Raw genomic sequence first — 18,235 nt, forward strand, 5'->3', positions numbered from 1 at the left:
TCCAACCAAGGAACCAATGGCTATTATTTCTTTAACTATAAATTCTCTTCCATTTGTTCTTTTCCTCCTCCTGGAATTCCTGGCATTTTGCATGTGAGGTCTCTTGGACCTACACCCCATCTTTCTTACTGTTTCTCCATGTCTTTGTAATCTGGCTTCGTGTGGTTCAATGTCTGCTTTCATACTGCCTCTCAAACCACTAAAGCCAACCCAACAGAGGCCTCTGTCTTTCAGTTCGTCTGTTGCATTTCAAAAAAGAGAAATCAAATTTTTTCATTTTTTAAACTTAACTGCCTCTCCATAAGAGATTTCACTGCTTATTTGTTAAAATTCTCTTCTGTCTCTTCCATTAGTTCTGCCTCACTAAGAGCTGCCTGTTCTTTTTCTTTCTCTTTCAAGTACTATATCTCCTTAAATGGGCTATAAGATCTCTCTGCCTACTCATGACTTCTTTGCCTACTGAGTACCTCATTAGAACAGGCTGAAGCAAAAAAGCAGACAGTAAGAGTGAGCTATTTTTTTCAAGTGCATTAAGGTGGGCTAGTCTTCTCCCAGCCTCACAGAGCGGGTAAGACTGGCCCACAAGAGCAGTCCTATTCCAGATCTCCCAGGAAGAGGACTGTGCAGCCCCAACCATAACCACATACAGAAAGCAAGACTGTACATCCCGTCCCTAAGGGGGACTCTGCACTGGCATCTGCATTTTAGACCCTGTAGAGGCCCCAAGGTCCAGTATTCACCCCAAGCATTGAGGACAGGGGCATCAGCTCTGCCCTGGCTCCCTTGGGTCTCATGCAGTCTCTCTCTCTCTCATCTCTCCCACAAGCCTAAGCCTCACTTTCCAGGCACCCTCACTACCCTCATCCTACTCATTGTGTCACTCCACAGAGGGAGCAGAAGAGAAGTCAGGGTCAGGGGTGTGCATTTGGGCCACCGTCTTCCCACTGCTGCTGAAGTTTCTAAATATTCACTCAGGGACACAGACATTTCAGCAATTCCCATGGAGGACCAAACTTGTCATACCCTGGCTCTGAAGGTCTGAGTGGCTTAGTTCTTTTCCGTAAAAGGGTTTCTGGAGTTGGGGCCATGCTGGATATTTCAGATAGGGTGATCAGAGTGGCTGTGAGAAAAGGTGACAATTGAACAATGACCTGCAGGACATAAGCAAGCCAGTCACACAAACTCTAGGAGGAGAGCATTACAGATACAGGGAACAGCAACTGGAAAAAGGCCTGAGGATAATAGGTTTAGTGTGTTCAAAAGCAACAAGAAAAACTGTGTGGCTGGAATGAAGTAAGCAAAAAGAACTATAGAAGACAATGGCTGAGAGATCAGCAGGATTAGATCAAGCAGGACAAAACAGACCATAGCAAAGAGTAGGAGCATTATTCTAAAGTGATAGGAAGTTATCGGAATCTGAGCAGGGAGAGAAGAAAAGCTGATTCACATGTCGTAAAAGATACTCTAGTGGCAATATAGACACCAGACTGTGAGCAGAAGAAATGATGTCAAAACATCTCAAGAAACTATTTTAGTGAAAACTGATGATAGGCACAAAGAGTAGTTAAAGGTACAAAGCCAGAGGTGAGACTGTTAAAGTAAACGGGCAAGAGTGACTTCTGCTTCCAGCCATAATGGACTAAAAGGGACAGGATTCATCCTTCCATCTGAAAGAATGAAAAAAAAAAAAAAAATGCACAAGATATCTGAAGGCTTAGTTTTCAAAACAATGGACATAGAAGAATGAAAGGACAGTTATCCCTGAGATAGGGAAAGAAACGAGATTTGTTAGGAGCTTCCACCTAACCCTCAATTTGAAATGATTAATCTGCAATGTAATGACATGCTAAAAGCAAATATCAACAGAAGAATCTAACAGAGTTCTACAAATGCCTTCCAAGCAATTAATACACTCAATTAAAATCATAAGCTCAGAGATGGATGGTGGTGTTTGGCAGTACTCATTTGTGGTAAAAAGACATTTTTAAAGATGAAATATGTAAAATCTCGTATCAGTATTAAAAGATGAACATTTGCAATCAATTTGATGATGGGGACACTAACTTTGACCCCAAATTAAGCAGCATCTTATTCCCCCACAAAAAATGAATTCCATTCTTCTCATTAGTACAAACACTGAATCAATTATTATGTCTCCCTTTTTTTCTCTCGTTATATAAGTATCTACATAATATTCTCAGATTTGCCTATTGACCCACAAAGCCTAAAATATTTACTCTTTGACCATTCACAGAAAGTTCTCCATCCCCTAATCTGGGCTTCAACGGAACATGGACTGGACAGCTCCAAAGACATTAATCAGAAATTATCAAAGTATGAAGGAAGCTTACAGGGCATCCAGCTCAGCTCCTTCTTTTAGGAGAATGAGTAAAAACCCAGAGAGGGTGAGGGCGCTGCCCAGCAAGGACCAGACTACAGACATCCTGACTGCTGCCTGGCAACTGTTCTTTCTGGACCTTCGGCTCCTCATTTCAGAGTTTTTACAATTAAAAAAAAAAAATACATCCAAGCTACTGATCAAAGAAGGCTTCCCAAAGGTACAAACCATTACCAACTTTCACACGTTGCCCTGGATTACTCTCACATTTAGGAGACTCCAGGCATTTCCCACCCTCCTTCAGCCCCAGAGGTCTTTCTTCAGTCCTCGGTGTTTCCAAGCTGAGATTATAAGTGAAATATTAAACCCCCTGAAAAATCTTAAAAAAATAAAAATGTTTTCAACATGAGGCACATGGAAACCAAGAAATACCCTATGAAAAGCATATAAAAACATTCATAAAACAGGCACCAAATTGAAGTTATTGATGAATTCATCAGAAAAAATCATACCTCGCTTGGCAGCTGAGTAGTAACATCTCACGGTTATGAATCAAAATATATAAAAGAACCAGGAAGGCTTTTGCTCTAATGGAAGTTGAGGGACTGTCAAATAATCGGATAATTGTGGAGACAAAATCCTGCAGAAGAGAATTTTAAAAGTTTCTTGAGAATACATGAAATAAAAAAGGCAATCTTAACTCTCAGGGCAAACAAATTAAAACAATAAAACAGATACGCAGGAGATGACATAGTATCAGCTGCCATTTTTGCCTTCTTAATTGTGCCAGGCATGAGCTAAATTTTTAATATGTATTATTCGATTTAACACTGAAAACCTGACAACAGTATCTCTGATTTTAAAATAAGAAAGATAAATCTTGAAGAAGTTAAGCAAGTTCACAGAGCTGGATTCTAATACAGGCCAGCTGGACACCAGAGCCTATCAATTAACAACTCAACCACGCACTTGGAAGTGTGACAGTAACAACTGGCAGTCACGACTGCTTATATGTGTGAATCACTGGACAATACTGCATATACAGAGATTATATCTCTAATCTACACACCTGAGGTCTTACAGGCATAAAATAAAAACAATACTCGACACAAAATATGACATTTTGAATGACACAAAAGAGAAATCTGTAATTCTGTGACATTCTTTAATTAAAAGTGTAATACAACACAATAGGAATACTTATTGAAAAATAGTGCTATTTTCTTTTTTAACAGATTATATTCAGGTGACCTACATACATATGTAAGAAGTAAATCCACATAAATATACACACAAGGATTTAAGTAGTCAGGAATACTGAATCATATTGTTAGCAAGATGGCTACAGAGAGCAGAAATACAAGCTCCCAAAAGTCCTTAACAAAGGCAAGCAGCTAGAGTAACACTGTGTGTCCAAGGCAGACTCAAGAAGCTCAGTTGTTTTGCTCCAACTCAGTAAAAATTCACCCAGTCATGTCCTGGTAGTGCAATGGTTAAATGCACGGCTGCTAACCAAAAGGTTGGCAGTTCGAATCTACCAGCCACTCCTTGGAAACTCTATGGGGCAGTTCTACCCTGCCCTATAGGGTCACTATGAGTGGTAATCCACTCGACAGCAATGGGTTTGGGGGTTTTTTTGTATACACTTCTATTTAGTGAAATATTTATTAGCGTCAGGTTCTCCTAGTTTCTGAACCAAATTATCAAAACCACATCATCATCTAGGTTGAAGAAAACACAATTAATGCCCAGGTGTCGATGAGTAGAAGATCTGTTTCTACCTTTCCAGCATCTAGACAGTAGAAAGCCCATTTCCCCATAACCAACCCTTGAATTTAATTTTATACTCTGTGGTCCAAGAACCACTATCACAAACCTGTTTCTCCCAGCAACGGCCCTTGTCTTAGTCATCTAGTGCTGCTATAACAGAAATACCACAAGTGAATGGCTTTAACAAAGAGAAATTTATTCTCTCACAGTCTAGTAGGCTAGTAGTCCAAATCCAGGGTGCCGGCTTAAGGGGAAGGCTTTCTCTCTGAGTCGACTCTGGAGAAAAGTCTTTGTCATCAATCTTCTCCTGGTCTAGGAGGTTGTCCGCACAGGAACCCCAGGTTCAAAGAACATGCTCTGTTCCCAGCACTGCTTTCTTGGTGGTATGAGGTCCCCAACTCTCTGCTGGCTTCCCTTTCATCTCTTGTAAGATAAAAGGTGATACAGGCCAAACCCCAGGGAAACCCCCTTTACATTGGATCAGGGATGTGACCTGAGTAAGGGTGTTACATCCCACCCACCCTACTCCTCTTCAACATAATCTAATCTTGCCTCATTAACCACAGGTAGAGATTAGGATTTACAACACATAGGAAAATTACAGCAATAACAAAGTGGAGGACAATCACACAATACTGGGAATCATGGCCTAACCAAATTGACACACATTTTCGGGGGACACAGTTCAACCTGTGACAGCCCCCAGCAAGGACATCAAAGTATATGAACAGACATTTTTCCAAAGGAGATAATATGGATGTCAAATAACATGAAATAATGCTCAATATCACAGTCATTACGGTAATGCAAATTAAAATCACAATGAGATCCCAGTATATATTTATTAGAATAGCTAAAATTAAAAAGGCAAAAATGTGGAGCAACTAGAATTCTTCGTGCATTGCCTTTAGGAATGCAAAATGGTACAGTCACTCTGGAAAATATTTTTGCAGTTTCATAAACGGTTAAACATACAACTACTATATGCTCCAGTCATCCCAGCTCTAAGTATTTATTCTAAAGAAATAAAAACTTACATTCACAGAAAAACCTGTACACAAAAGTTGAAAGCAGCATTATTCAAAATAGTCAGAAACCAGAAACAACACAAAGGTATTTCAGTGAGTACACACATAAATAAACTGGTACATCTACTCGGTGAAATACTAGTAACGATAAAAAGGAATGAATTACCGATACATGCAACCACATGGATAAATCTTAACTGCATTACGTTAAGTGAATGAAAGCAGCCTCATATCCCACTTACACGACACTCTGAAAAAGGCAAAACTATAGAGGCAGAGAAGAGATAGTGATTGCCACAGGCTGGGGTAGGGGGAAGGTCTGACTCAAAGGGGAACAAGCACAATGACACTCTTTGAGGTGTTGGAACTGTTCTGTATCCTATTTGTGATGGTGGTAACAAGAGTCTATGCAGGTGCTAAACTAATAGAACTATATACCAAAAATAGTGATTTGTATTATGTTTTTAAAGCAACAAAAACTGATTTAAAGATATATTATATTTTTTAAATCATAATCATTTTAAAATCCTAATATATAATTTTATATATATTAATATACATACATAGAATACATATGTGCATATATGTATGTACATATGTATGTATGTATCAATCAGGCCAACACAAGCAAAAAAAGAAAGCAGGGTCTTGTGGTTTCCGTTTTGGCATGTAAAAAGCCTGGCACACTTCGCTCCCATTGTCACAACCAAAAAAAGGCTAAAAAATTTAACTCAACAGCTCTTCTTAGATCCATCAGAGAACTGAGGTCACAGTGCAAACCGCCACCCCAAAAACTGGAAAGACGGACAGGTTAACACAAGATTCACTACTTACAGGGTGTATGGACAGTCACCACTGGACCCAGCATCAGGTAGGAATACCTAAAAGGTAATTAGCTAACTTCTGGAAAATAAGTTTGAACTAGTTTGAGGGAGAAAAACTCCTGGAAGTCCAACCTTAGGGAGGATCACCACACTTTCTCAAGTTTTACCTCCAGGAGTCCCATACCACATTCTCACTGTGAATATCAGAGAAAAGCCTCCTCATGTTTCCAGGAGGGCGAGGGAAAAAAAAAACCATTTTTGAGTAACACTCTCTTCTCCTTAACAACTAGCCTCCAGGGCTACTACTTTACTAGACCCTAACTACTGAAAACCTTGTGGAGCACAGTTCTACTTTGATACACAGGAGTCAGAACTGACTCAATAGTAATTGGTTTATATGAGATAAACAAGAAAACCCACTGCTGTTGATTCTGACTCATAAAGACCCTACAGAACTGTCATGGATTGAACTGTGTCCCCCAAAAATATGTGTATCAATTTGGCTTGGCCATAATTCCCAGTACTATGTGACTGTCCATCATTTTGTCATCTGATGTGATTTTTGTAAGTGTTCTAAATCCTATCACTACGATGTTAATGAGATAGACTAGGGGCAGTTATATTGATGAGCTCTAGGATATTAGATCGTGTCTTAAACCAGTCTTTGAGACGGAAGTGAGCAGAGAGACATGGGGATCTCAAACCACCAAGAAAACAGCACTGGGAGCAGAGTGCAACCTTTGGACCTGGGGTTCCTGCACAGAGAAGCTCCTCAACCAAGAGAAGACTGATGACAAGAATCTTCTTCCAGAGTCAACAGAGACAGAGTAAGCCTTCCCCTGAAGCCTCAAATTTGGATTTCTAGCCTACCGGACTCTGAGAGAATAAACTTTTGTTTGCTAAAGCCACTCACTTGTGGTATTTTTGTTATAGCAGTACTGGATAACTAAGATAAGGACAGAGAAGAACTGCCCCATAAGGTCTCCCAGGCTGTAACCCTTGCAGAAGCAGACTGCCACATCTTTCTCCTACAGAGCAACTGATGGGTTCGAACTGCCAACCTTTCAGATAGCAGCCAAGCACTAACAAAAAGCACCTTTTACCAAGACAGAGGAAAAGAAATACCCAACTTCAGCCCCCTCTAGCCTTCTGTGTGGGGGAAGGGAAGCACACAATAACAGCTACCTCTAGATCTTCCTGGTTCACCTAAGGGGTCACTAAAAGGCCAAGATCTAATCATAGGATCACAGAATGCTTACCCTTTCTCCACCATCATACCATCACAGCAATATAAGAAGGTTGCAATTAAAACAACATCTGTTCCTTTTATATGATACCTCATGTCTGACTTTCAACAAAAAATTACAAGGCATGTTAAAAGGCAAAAAACATAATCTGAAGTGACAGAACAAACATCAGAATCAGACTGAGATATTAAAGATATTTTGGAATTATCAAATCAGGAATTTAAAATAATATAATAATATTCATCACCTGTCTTTCAGTTTGATTGTGATGGCTTATGTGTTGCTATAATGCTGAAAGCTACACCATCGATATCTCAAACACCAGCAAGATCATCCATCGTGGGCAGGTTTCAGCGGAGCTCCCTAAGACAAACTAGGAAAAAAGCTCTAGTAATCTACTTCTGAAAATAAGCCAAAGAAAACCCTATGGATCACAACAGTCCAATGCCACTGTGTATACCGTCAGCATGAGCCGGGGCCAATTCCACAGCAACTAACAGCAACCACAATATGATTAATACACTAACAGATCTAGTAGAAAATGCAGGCAACATACAAGAATAGATGAGTACTTCAAGCAGAGAGATGGAAACTCTAAAAAAGAATCAAAAGGAAATGCTAGAGATCAAAAACACTGTAACAGGAACAAAGAATGTCTTCGAAAGGCTCATCAGGAAATCAAACACGACCAAGACAAGCATCAGTGATCTTCAAGATATGTCAATGGGAATTTCGCAAACTGAAAAGTGAAGAGAAATAAAGACTGGGAAAAAATATATAGAGCAGAATATCCAAGAACTGTGGGACTATTACAAAAGGTATAACGTATGTGTAACAGGAATGCCAGACAGAAAAAAGGAACAAAAGAAGTATCTGAAGTCATAATGGCTGAGAATTTTCCAGAACTGCAGACAGACACAAAACCACAAGTCCAGGAAGCTCAGAGATAGATTCCAAAAAGTCTACACCAAGGCATACCATATTCACACTGCAGAAAAACAAAGAGAAAATCCTGAAAGAAGCCAGAAGAAAAAGATACTTTTAAAGGAACAAAGATTAGAATTTCATCAGGCTTCACTTCAGAAACCATGCAAGCAAGAAGAGAGTGGACTGAAATACTTAAAAAAGAGTATGCATGTGCTCCTGATACAATTTGGGCTAAAAATAAATAAACAAGGCAAAGAAGAACATTTCATAATGTTACAGGCCACCATTCACAACAAACATACAACATTAAAGAAGAATACCTATGCCTCAAATAACATAATGACCATATAAAGTAGAAATTACCAAAGATATAAAAAGCAATAGATGCAAATAATAGGAGACTTTATCACACCACTCTCAGTCCAAAACTGACAAGGGAACAAAAGTAAGTAAGGATATAGAAGACCTAAATAATACAGTCTATGGATAAGATCTTGTGGGTATATATCAAATTTTACACTCAAATAATAGAAAATAAACCTTTTTTGGAAACTCTGGTGGCAGAGTGGTTAAGTGCTAAGGCTGCTAACCAAAGGGTCGGCAGTTCGAATCTGGCAGGAGCTCCACGGAAACTCTACGGAGCAGTTCTACTCTGTCCTATAGGGCCACTGTGAGTCGGAACCCACTCGACGGCACTGGGTTTGGTTGGTTTGGTATACATTTTTCATAACCAAACATGAAACATTCTTTTAAATTAACCATATAATAGTTAGCAAAAAAAAAAACCCCTCAATATAGCATATAAAGTAAAAAGATATAAAAACACCAACATTTTCTGATCACAATGCAAAAAACAAGAAATTAATACACACATCAATAATCTAAAAGGTCTTTCTACCTGAAGTTCTCTATTTAACAACCCTTAAATGAAAGGGAAAATACAAACAAAATTACAGAAATAAAAAATACATACACTTGTAAAAACACTGTATACCAGAAAATATGGTGTACAATTAAAGCAGCAATCATCGGAAAATACATACCTTTAACACATTTATAAATAAAAATTAAACAAAAACTAAATTTCCTAAAGCAAAAAGGTAAGGGAAAAAAAAAGCAAGAGGAAGAAACTAAGAGAGATGGAAGCAGAAACTAATGAGTTAGAAGACAGAAATGCAATAAATCAAAATTCTGGCTATTTGAAAAATATAAAAAAGATAAATCACTAGCTGAATTAATCTATGAAAAGGAGACAGCAAAGATACACAAAATGAGAAATGAAAAGAGGGATACTAATGCCTGGATTCAACATAATGATGTGAAAGTCATCTGTCTTATGTGTAGGACTAGCTCATATTTGCCGTAAAGACTCCATCTACCCAATATCCAGTCTTCCGTTCTTCCTTCATGACACACACTAATTAATTACGTGTAAGGAGAGTAACGAGTGGAGTGAGGAAGGGAGTGGTAGACACTGTGTGACGTCAAAGGCTAAGTTACAAAAGGCCATACAGCCACTGCTGGTTCTCTCGGGACACTCACTCTTGCAACACAGCACTGAACTATGAAGAAGCCCCAGCCACTGTAAAGTCCTGCATGGAAAGCAACTGAAGCTCCCAGCCTACAGCTCCAGTTGCATTTCCAGCCAACAGTGAGCACCAACTTTCCAGTCATGTGAAAGAGTCATCTTGAAAGTTCATTCTCCAGCTAACAAACCCTGTGTGAGGTAGAGACAAGCCAAACTCACTGAGCCTTGCCCAAATTACACATCGGTGAGCAGAACAAGTTACTATTCTTATTGAAGCCACTATGATCTGGGATAGTTTGTTACACAGTAGTAGATAACTGAAATCCAGCTTAAGTATGTAGTGAAACAGGAAAATCTTCTAGGCACAAAAAAAGTCCATAAAGTGACAGTCATAATTTTTAAATATAGAAGTGCCCAACAATAAAAGATGATGAGGTCTATTTTTGCATTTCTTCTTGATGTAGTGTTATGCAGCTATTAATAACAATCAGCAGAACAGAAATACTGTGCTTATGATTTTGACTGAAACAAACTACAACAAAATATATCAAAATCAAAATAATAACTCTATGTTCCTGCAGCAGATGTAGTATATTACAGACTCCAATTTTGGATCTAAGCCTAAAACTATCTTGTGCCCTAAATAAATTCTCATTTAGTCATTAAGGGAAAAGAAAAAAATGAACGGTAATGACTCTGACTCGTACAACTAACTGCCGGGGGCTCCGTATTTAATCTTAAGCAATGTGCACCACACCTCTAGAATGGTATTAATCTCACAACACTTGAGGATGCAAGACACAGGCTGCAAGCCAAGATTTCGTACCAAGAATGAATAATCAAAACTACCTTTAAAGAACCAAAAATGACCTCAGGTCATTTCAGTTTGCAATCTACTATGTATTCAGCTTTGATTTACATTCATCTTGTCCTAAGCCCAACATACCTAAATCTTACACCTTGACAGAAAGAGCAGATGCTGTTTAGGTATATAACCAAATCACAGCACAACCATTTCATGACCAGCATACATGACCAGGAGCAAATGGTACTTGCCAGGGACTTCTCACCATAGTACGGAGGAGAGAGACATACCCATTTCTATCCTAACATAAAGACAGCTTCTGATGAAATGTTTGAAGTGTTAGGAATTTAATTTGTCCAAAATATACGAAGCTTCCATCACAAACAAAATGCTATCTTAACCAAATTACACAAAAGAATAAAACATCCGTCTAGTACACATCACAAAGACAAAATGATTAGATGAATCAAAAATAATGATGAGGTAGAAAACTGCAGAATTACTTCTTGCCAATCTCAAGAGGTAAAATTGATCTACTTCAACAAACTGTCACAGCTAAAAATCAATGAGTACAATCTGGCCATCAGCTGCTAACAGCCTCAAGGAAAAACACTGAGAAACACAAGGGGATAACGAAGTTGACATTATTTCCCCCGTCTAATATTGATCAAAAATAAAAATGTACTGATTAAATCTAAAAAGATTTTACCATTACACATTCTTTAAACAACTTTAGCCAAGGGTCTAACTAAAATGTCTTTTATAGAACACACATTTATTAATGCAGATCGACTAAAAATAGCATCACAATAAAACTCAATCTGATTAATGTGTGTAAATTAATTTCCATATAGTAAATGCTTGATTAGCAACTACTGAGTTGGTATGACAAGTTCCTTTGTGAGGAAAAAAAAAAAAATGAGGTTTAGCATTCAATTTTTTTCAAAATTTTATATATACAAAATTTCACACTGATCTTCCATGGTACTTCCCTGGAAATCTGTGGCTTCAGGCTAATTATTTATCACTGTTGTGATACTGGAAGTTACCATGGCTGAGCGGTCTAAGGCTCTGTATTTAGGCTCCAGTCATTTCGATGGCATGGGTTTGAATCCCACCACTGCCACAATCCTTAGGAAACCCGGGTAGCATAGTGGTTAAGAGCTACAGCTGCTAACCAAAAGGTCAGTGGATCAAATCCACCAGGCACTCCTTGGAAACTGTATGGGGCAGTTCTACTCTGTCCTATAGGGTCGCTATGAGTCGGAATTGACTTGATGGCAACGGGCTTCAGTTTTTTTGTTTGTTCGGTTGTGATCTGTTGTTGTTGTTGGGTGCCTACAAGTCGGTTCTGACTCATAGCGACCCTATGCACAACAGAACGAAACACTACCTGGTCCTGCGCCATCCTTACAATCGTCGTTATGCTTGAGCTCATTGTTGCAGCCATTGCATCAATCCACCTCGTTGAGGGTCTTCCTCTTTTCCACTGACCCTGTACTCTGCCAAGCATGATGTCCCTCTCCAGGGACTGATCCCTCCTGACAACATGTCCAAACTATGTAAGACACGGTCTTGTCATACTTGCCTCTAAGGAGTATTCTGGATGCACTTCTTCCAAGACAGATTTGTTCGTTCTTTTGGCAGTCCATGGTATATTCAATATTCTTCGTCAACACCACAATTCAAAGGCGTCAATTCTTCTTTGGTCTTCCTTATTCATTGTCCAGCTTTCACATCCATATGACACAATTGAAAATACCATGACTTATGTCAGGCTCACCTTAGTATACAGGGTGACATCTTTGCTCTTTGACACTTTGAAGAAGTCCTATGCAGCAGATTTGCTCAATGCAATGTGTCTTTTGATTTCTTGACTGCTGCCTCCATGGCTGTTGATTGTGGATACAAGTAAAATGAAATCCTTGACAACTTCAACCTTTTCTCCGTTTATCATGATGTTGCTCATTGGTCCAGTTGTGAGGATTTCTGTTTTCTTTATGTTGAGGTGAAATCCATACTGAAGGCTGTGGTCTTTGATCTTCATTAGGAAGTGCTTCAAGTCCTCTTCACTTTCAGCAAGCAAGGTTGTGTCATCTGCATAAAACAGGTTGTTAATGAGTCTTCCCCCAATCCTGATGCCTCGTTCTTCTTCATATAGTCCAACTTCTTGGATTATTTGCTCAGCATACATTTTGAATATGTATTGTGGAAGAATATAACTCTGACACACAACTTTCCTGACTTTAAACCAATCAGTATCACCTTGTTCTGTCTGAACAACTGCCTCTTGATCTATGTAAAGGTTCCTCATGAGCACAATTAAGTGTTCTGGAATTCCCATTCTTCGCAGTGTTATCCATAATTTGTTATGATCCACATAGTTGAATGCCTTTGCATAGTCAATAGAACACAGGTAAACACCCTTCTGGTATTCTCCACTTTCAGCCAGGATCCATGTGACATCATCAGTGATATCCCTGATTCCACGTCCTCTTCTGAAACCAGCCTGAATTTCTGGCAGTTTCTTGTCAATATACTGCAGCAGCCACCAGATGGAACACAAAGAAATCAAATTGACTACATCTGTGGAAAGAGACAATGGAAAAGCTCAATATCATCAGTCAGAACAAGGCCAGTGGCCGACTGTGGAACAGACTATCAATTGCTCATATGCAAGGTCAAGCTGAAACTGAAGAAAATCAGAGCAAGTACATGAGAGCCGAAATATGACCTTGAATATATCCCACCTGAGTTTAGAGACCATCTGAAGAATAGATTTGACACATTGAACACTAGTGACCGAAGACCAGACAAGTTGTGGAATGATGTCAAGGACATCATACGTGAAGAAAGCAAGAGGTCACTGAAAAGACAGGATAGAAAGAAAAGACCAAGATGGATGTCAGATAAGACTCTGAAACTTGCTCTCGAACGTCGAGCAGCTAAAGCAAAAGGAAGAATTGATGAAGTAAAAGAACTGAACGGAAGATTTCAAAGCACTGCTCAGGAAGACAAAGTATTATAATGACATGTGCAAAGAGCTGGAGATGGAAAACCAAAAGGGAAGAACACGCTTGGCGTTTCTCAAGCTGAAAGAGCTGACAAAAAAAATTCAAGCCTCGAGTTGCAACAGTGAAGGATTCCATGGGGAAAATATTAAACAACGCAGGAAGCATCAAAAGAAGATGGAAGGAATACACAGAGTCATTATACCAAAAAGAATTAGTCGATGTTCAACCATTTCAAGAGGTGGCATATGATCAGGAACCAAGGGTACTGAAGGATGAAGTCCAAGCTGCTCTGAAGGCATTGGTGAAAAATAAGGCTCCAGGAATTGATGATTGATGGAATATCAATTGAGATGTTTCAACAAACAGATGCAGCGCTGGAGGTGCTCACTCGTCTATGCCAAGAAATATGGAAGACAGCTTCCTGGCCAACTGACTGGAAGAGATCCATATTTATGCCTATTCCCAAGAAAGGTGATTCAACCAAATGTGGAAATTATAGAACAGATTGCTTGTGATACTTGGTCAAAATACTAAAGTCAAATAAGAACTTGAAGCACCTGCTGCAGTCAAACTAGGCTGATGAACTAAAAATGAACAATAGCTAGTATTAAAATAATCAGCAAAGCAAAACTTTAAAAAGGCAGTGCCTCTGGTCAATATCAATAACACCCAGAAAGAACGGTCTTTCCAACGATCACAAAAAAACTCTCCTGCTAAACATAGAAGGACTTTAAAAATTAACGTTTAAATCTTTAAGTGACCTCCAAAACCAATTACATGAGGTCCAAACTGTACGTTACTGATTATCCAGCTACAAAGTCCATTCAAGGCCACAGACCTCAGGTAAAAAATGACTAAGGCAGATGTGTGAGTCTATGTAACTTTTTCGAGTTGGTGTGAGTTTTCTAAGCTCTACTATTTGAAATACAGCAGAGCAGGCTTCCTGGAGTTTTACCGTCTTCAACTTTCTAACGTCAAAAATCTGGCACTGAATTTTTAAGTATGCTCTTCTGTTTTTTTGTTTTTTTGTTTTTTAAGCCACACCAGAGATTTATTCAGAGTGGTCTACTAGCTTACCGTGCTTTTCATATACTTTCCAGCATCTCTTCTTTTCCTCGTTTTCTCTCTCTCTCTCTCTGTTACACACACACACAGAATCAGTGCAGGTTTAGAATGACAGACTATTTTATCCTACTTCAAGAGTTCAGTTGCTAACCAGAAGATTCGCAGTTTGAGTTCAACAGCTGCTCCTTAGAAACCCTATGGGGCAGTTCTATTCTGTCCTATAGGATCACCATGAGTGGGAATTGACTCTGTGGCAATGGGTTTGGTTTTTGGTTTATTCTCATCATTTAGCCTTAGTTCTGAAAGTAGGTATCTTCAACAATCATCACCAGTCCCCAATGCTGAGGTTTATCCAAACATTTCTTGATCGTCTGAAGCTCAGTCTCTGGCAGATTCACAGAAACATGTTTCAAGACACCTGTCTGTGATTTTTATAACTGAAGACCCAAGTTGATTGCATATAAAATACATGGCTCACATCTTTTTTCCTTAAACACCTTCCTCCACCCAGTTGTCATTAAGCATCGTTGCTGAAAAGTATGATGCAATATAATTGTCTTTTCCTTATACATGACTTGGCCCTTGTGCTTGGAAGCCCAAAAGACTTCTTTAGAATGTCTTGGTGCTGCTATCGTAGAATGATGTTCCTAGGTACACTGTGTGCCTTTTTCATCTGTACACTGGAGAAGTCTTATTTCAGGAAAATATTTTCTGGATTATATTTTGTCCATAAATGATAATGAACAAGTCCTTCTGTGAAACATGGTATGAAACTCACTTCACAATCATTATTCTGTTCTACTGATTTTGTCTCCTTTGTATTCTGGATTATCTTTGTCTTCTGCATCTATCACTTTCACCTGGTTTTTTTTTTTTATCTTTTCCTTGATTTTTTTTTCTCCTGTTCACCTGTATTTCCCTTATAATACGAAAGTAGTACAGTATCTATTTCCTCTTGTGCTCCTGATTGTCCTTTTATTTCTTAATCTCTCTGGAGAAAGACCAGCTCTTTGAATTCTCATGAAGTCTAGTCATATTTTTTCTGAGCTTTTCTACTTCTGATTCGTGAAGTTCTTCGATACCTTTCATTATTTTCTTAATTTGTTTTAGCTCTTCTTTTTTTTATATATAAACATCAGGGCGTAGTGGCCTGACGTGCTTTGTGGCCATATTTTTTTCCTAATAAGCCTTCATTGTCCATTGGGATGTTATTCAAAACAATTTTTTTTGACACCATCTTTTTATGGGATTCAACCACAACGCTTTTCATATTTTGGTGTCTAAATGAATTGAATTTTCTACATTTTTAAGGAGGCAGCTCCAACGTAGAAAGTAGGGGTGGGGCAGTATAATCTACCTATTTCCACAGCTTCAGGGCTCCTTCTTCTGTTGTTACTTTGAAATATTCACAAATATGGTCTTTCAAAGGCAAATCTACAGTACCTTCCCAGAGATGCTTTATCTGAACCCCCCATACCTTATCCCTTCTTGAGCCTCAGGATTTTTGCCACATTCAATTTGCATGGTAATCCCAGTTTTTCCCAGATGGAGCTCAGTCTTTCTTGCGGTTCTTGTTAGTTGCCTTCCAGTTGGCTCCGACTCATAGAGGCCCTTACGTATAACAGAATGAAACACTGCACAGTCCTATGTCATCTTCGTGATAGTACGTTTGAGTTCATCGTTGCAGGTATATGTTAATCCATCTCACTGAGAGTTTCCCTTGTTTTCACTGACACTCTATGTTACCAAACATAATGTCTTTTTCCAGCGATTATTCTTTCTGTTGGGTAGTTTTGAAAGCCTTGAAGGGCTTAAATTACCATCGTCAACACTGATTGTCCCGGTCTTTCTGTACTCACCACACACTGGAACCTGTAAAGACTCCTGGAGTTCCAATCACTTATCTCAGAACTGCTTGCCAGGCTTTCCCTTTTGAATGGGGGCTGGGTGCTTGTTAAAAATTCCTGGATTCTCCAGTTCATAGAACTCTCAGAATTCTCCTTCTCCTTTCCTGTACAACCTCCCAAACAGTTACTAACCCCACTCTGCCGCTTGTGATTTGACCCTAGTCACGCATATTCAAGGGTTTGTAGAAAAACCTTCACACCTTTATTTTTCTAGGGAGAATGTAGGATTTTACAAGATACACACGCAGCAGCATCTTCCCCCTCCTCAAATCTGGCCCCAACAGGAACTTACTCTTATATAAGGCTTATCCTTTAATTTTTGTCTAGAGTATATAGGCAAGCGGTGATACGATGTCCATTATATCATTTGAATAATTTTTCCATTAAAAAAATTATAATCTAAGATTAATTATAGAGCTATGCTCTCCAATATGGAATATGTGGACATACTGATAACCATATAAACATTTTTTAAATAAATATTCTAAGTATATAATCTGTATTCTATTCAAAATACACTCAATTCGCCACGTGAGCATCACTATTTGAATAACACAAAATGACCAGCAATGGTCTTTTCATCCCAGGAAATAAATGCACCAAGGCCTTCCTAAACATCAATCCAAAACAAGGGTAAAGGCCGAAAGCACCAAGAAAATAAAGCAAGAAGGAACATACAAAAGTCTTAGCCAACTTGCCAATCTCATGGGTATATCATAAGATCCAGTGGAAGTTTGGTAAATTGCTCAAATCTTCCAAAAATAATAAACGTGTTCCCTCACAGCACACTTTCACACCATAAAATAATCTTCTTAATGCTATAGGGTCCAGGGCGGTTACTGAAAGATGTTACAATTTGTGTGTGAATTCTATAGAGCAACACTTTCTAAATCACAAATTTCAGGGAGGGGGAACCTCGTTGACTTTTAGACAGGGAACATTAAGCTATTTTTAAAAGCTGAACTACTAAAAAGTACTTTTTTTAATTAACTTCAAATTTTCCCCCAAACTAAACATGACCACCTGCAGACTGAAAGAAAATAACTAATTTCAAGAATGTTAAAGAGACAATAAAAAAGGATAACAATTTTTCTTTTATATTAAACATGCACTGTTGATGTTAGGTGCCATCAAGTCGACATCAACTCAGACTGACCCCGTGGGACACTGGAGAACTGCCCCATAGGGTTTTCTAGGCTGTGATCTTTAAGAAGCATATTATCAAGTCTTTGTCTGCAAAGTTGCTGGGTAGGTTTGAACCACCAATCTCTCCATTAGCAGCCAAGGGCTTAACCATTGCGCCACCAGGGCTCCTGACTCCAATAAATAACAAAACCTGCCACAAGGGAACACTAACTACACGGACTCGCTTGCAGACCTATGTCATACTCCAACTACCTTTGCAGTCATAAAATAGTACATTACTCATCTGTCAGAATACTTTCATTAAAATATATGTGGCCTGCCCTGACAGGGAGCATAACAGAGAACCCCTGAGGGAGAAGGAGAACGGTGGGATGCAGACCCCAAATTCTCATAAAAAGACCAGATTTAATGGTCTGACTAAGACTAAAAGAATCCTGGTGGTCATGGTCCCCAAACCTTCTGTTGGCCCAGGAACCATTCCCGAAGACAACTCATCAGACATGGACTGGACTGGACAATGGGTTGGAGAGAGATGCTAATGAGGAGTGAGCTACTTGCATCAGGTGGACACTTGAGACTATGTTGGCATCTCCTGTCTGGAGAGGAGATGGGAGGGTAGAGGGGGTTAGAAACTGG

General features: G+C 39.0%; 1 protein-coding gene across 10 annotated transcripts in view; it reads right to left on the reverse strand.

Annotated features, from left to right (window-relative positions):
• ULK4 (unc-51 like kinase 4) overlaps positions 1–18,235 on the reverse strand; it is a 710,695-nt gene that overhangs the window by 483,458 nt on the left and 209,002 nt on the right. For all 10 annotated transcript variants that reach the window (XR_007514399.1, XM_049862196.1, XM_049862197.1 and 7 more), the window contains exon 22: positions 2,851–2,978. Coding sequence is in view for 9 of the 10 variants with exons in the window: in XM_049862196.1 (XP_049718153.1) it covers positions 2,851–2,978 (128 nt within the window). In the remaining variant the exon portion in view is untranslated. The remainder of the gene's footprint in view (positions 1–2,850; positions 2,979–18,235) is intronic.

This window comes from Elephas maximus, chromosome 20, assembly GCF_024166365.1.
Source record: "Elephas maximus indicus isolate mEleMax1 chromosome 20, mEleMax1 primary haplotype, whole genome shotgun sequence".
Classification (NCBI taxonomy): Eukaryota; Metazoa; Chordata; class Mammalia; order Proboscidea; family Elephantidae; genus Elephas; species Elephas maximus.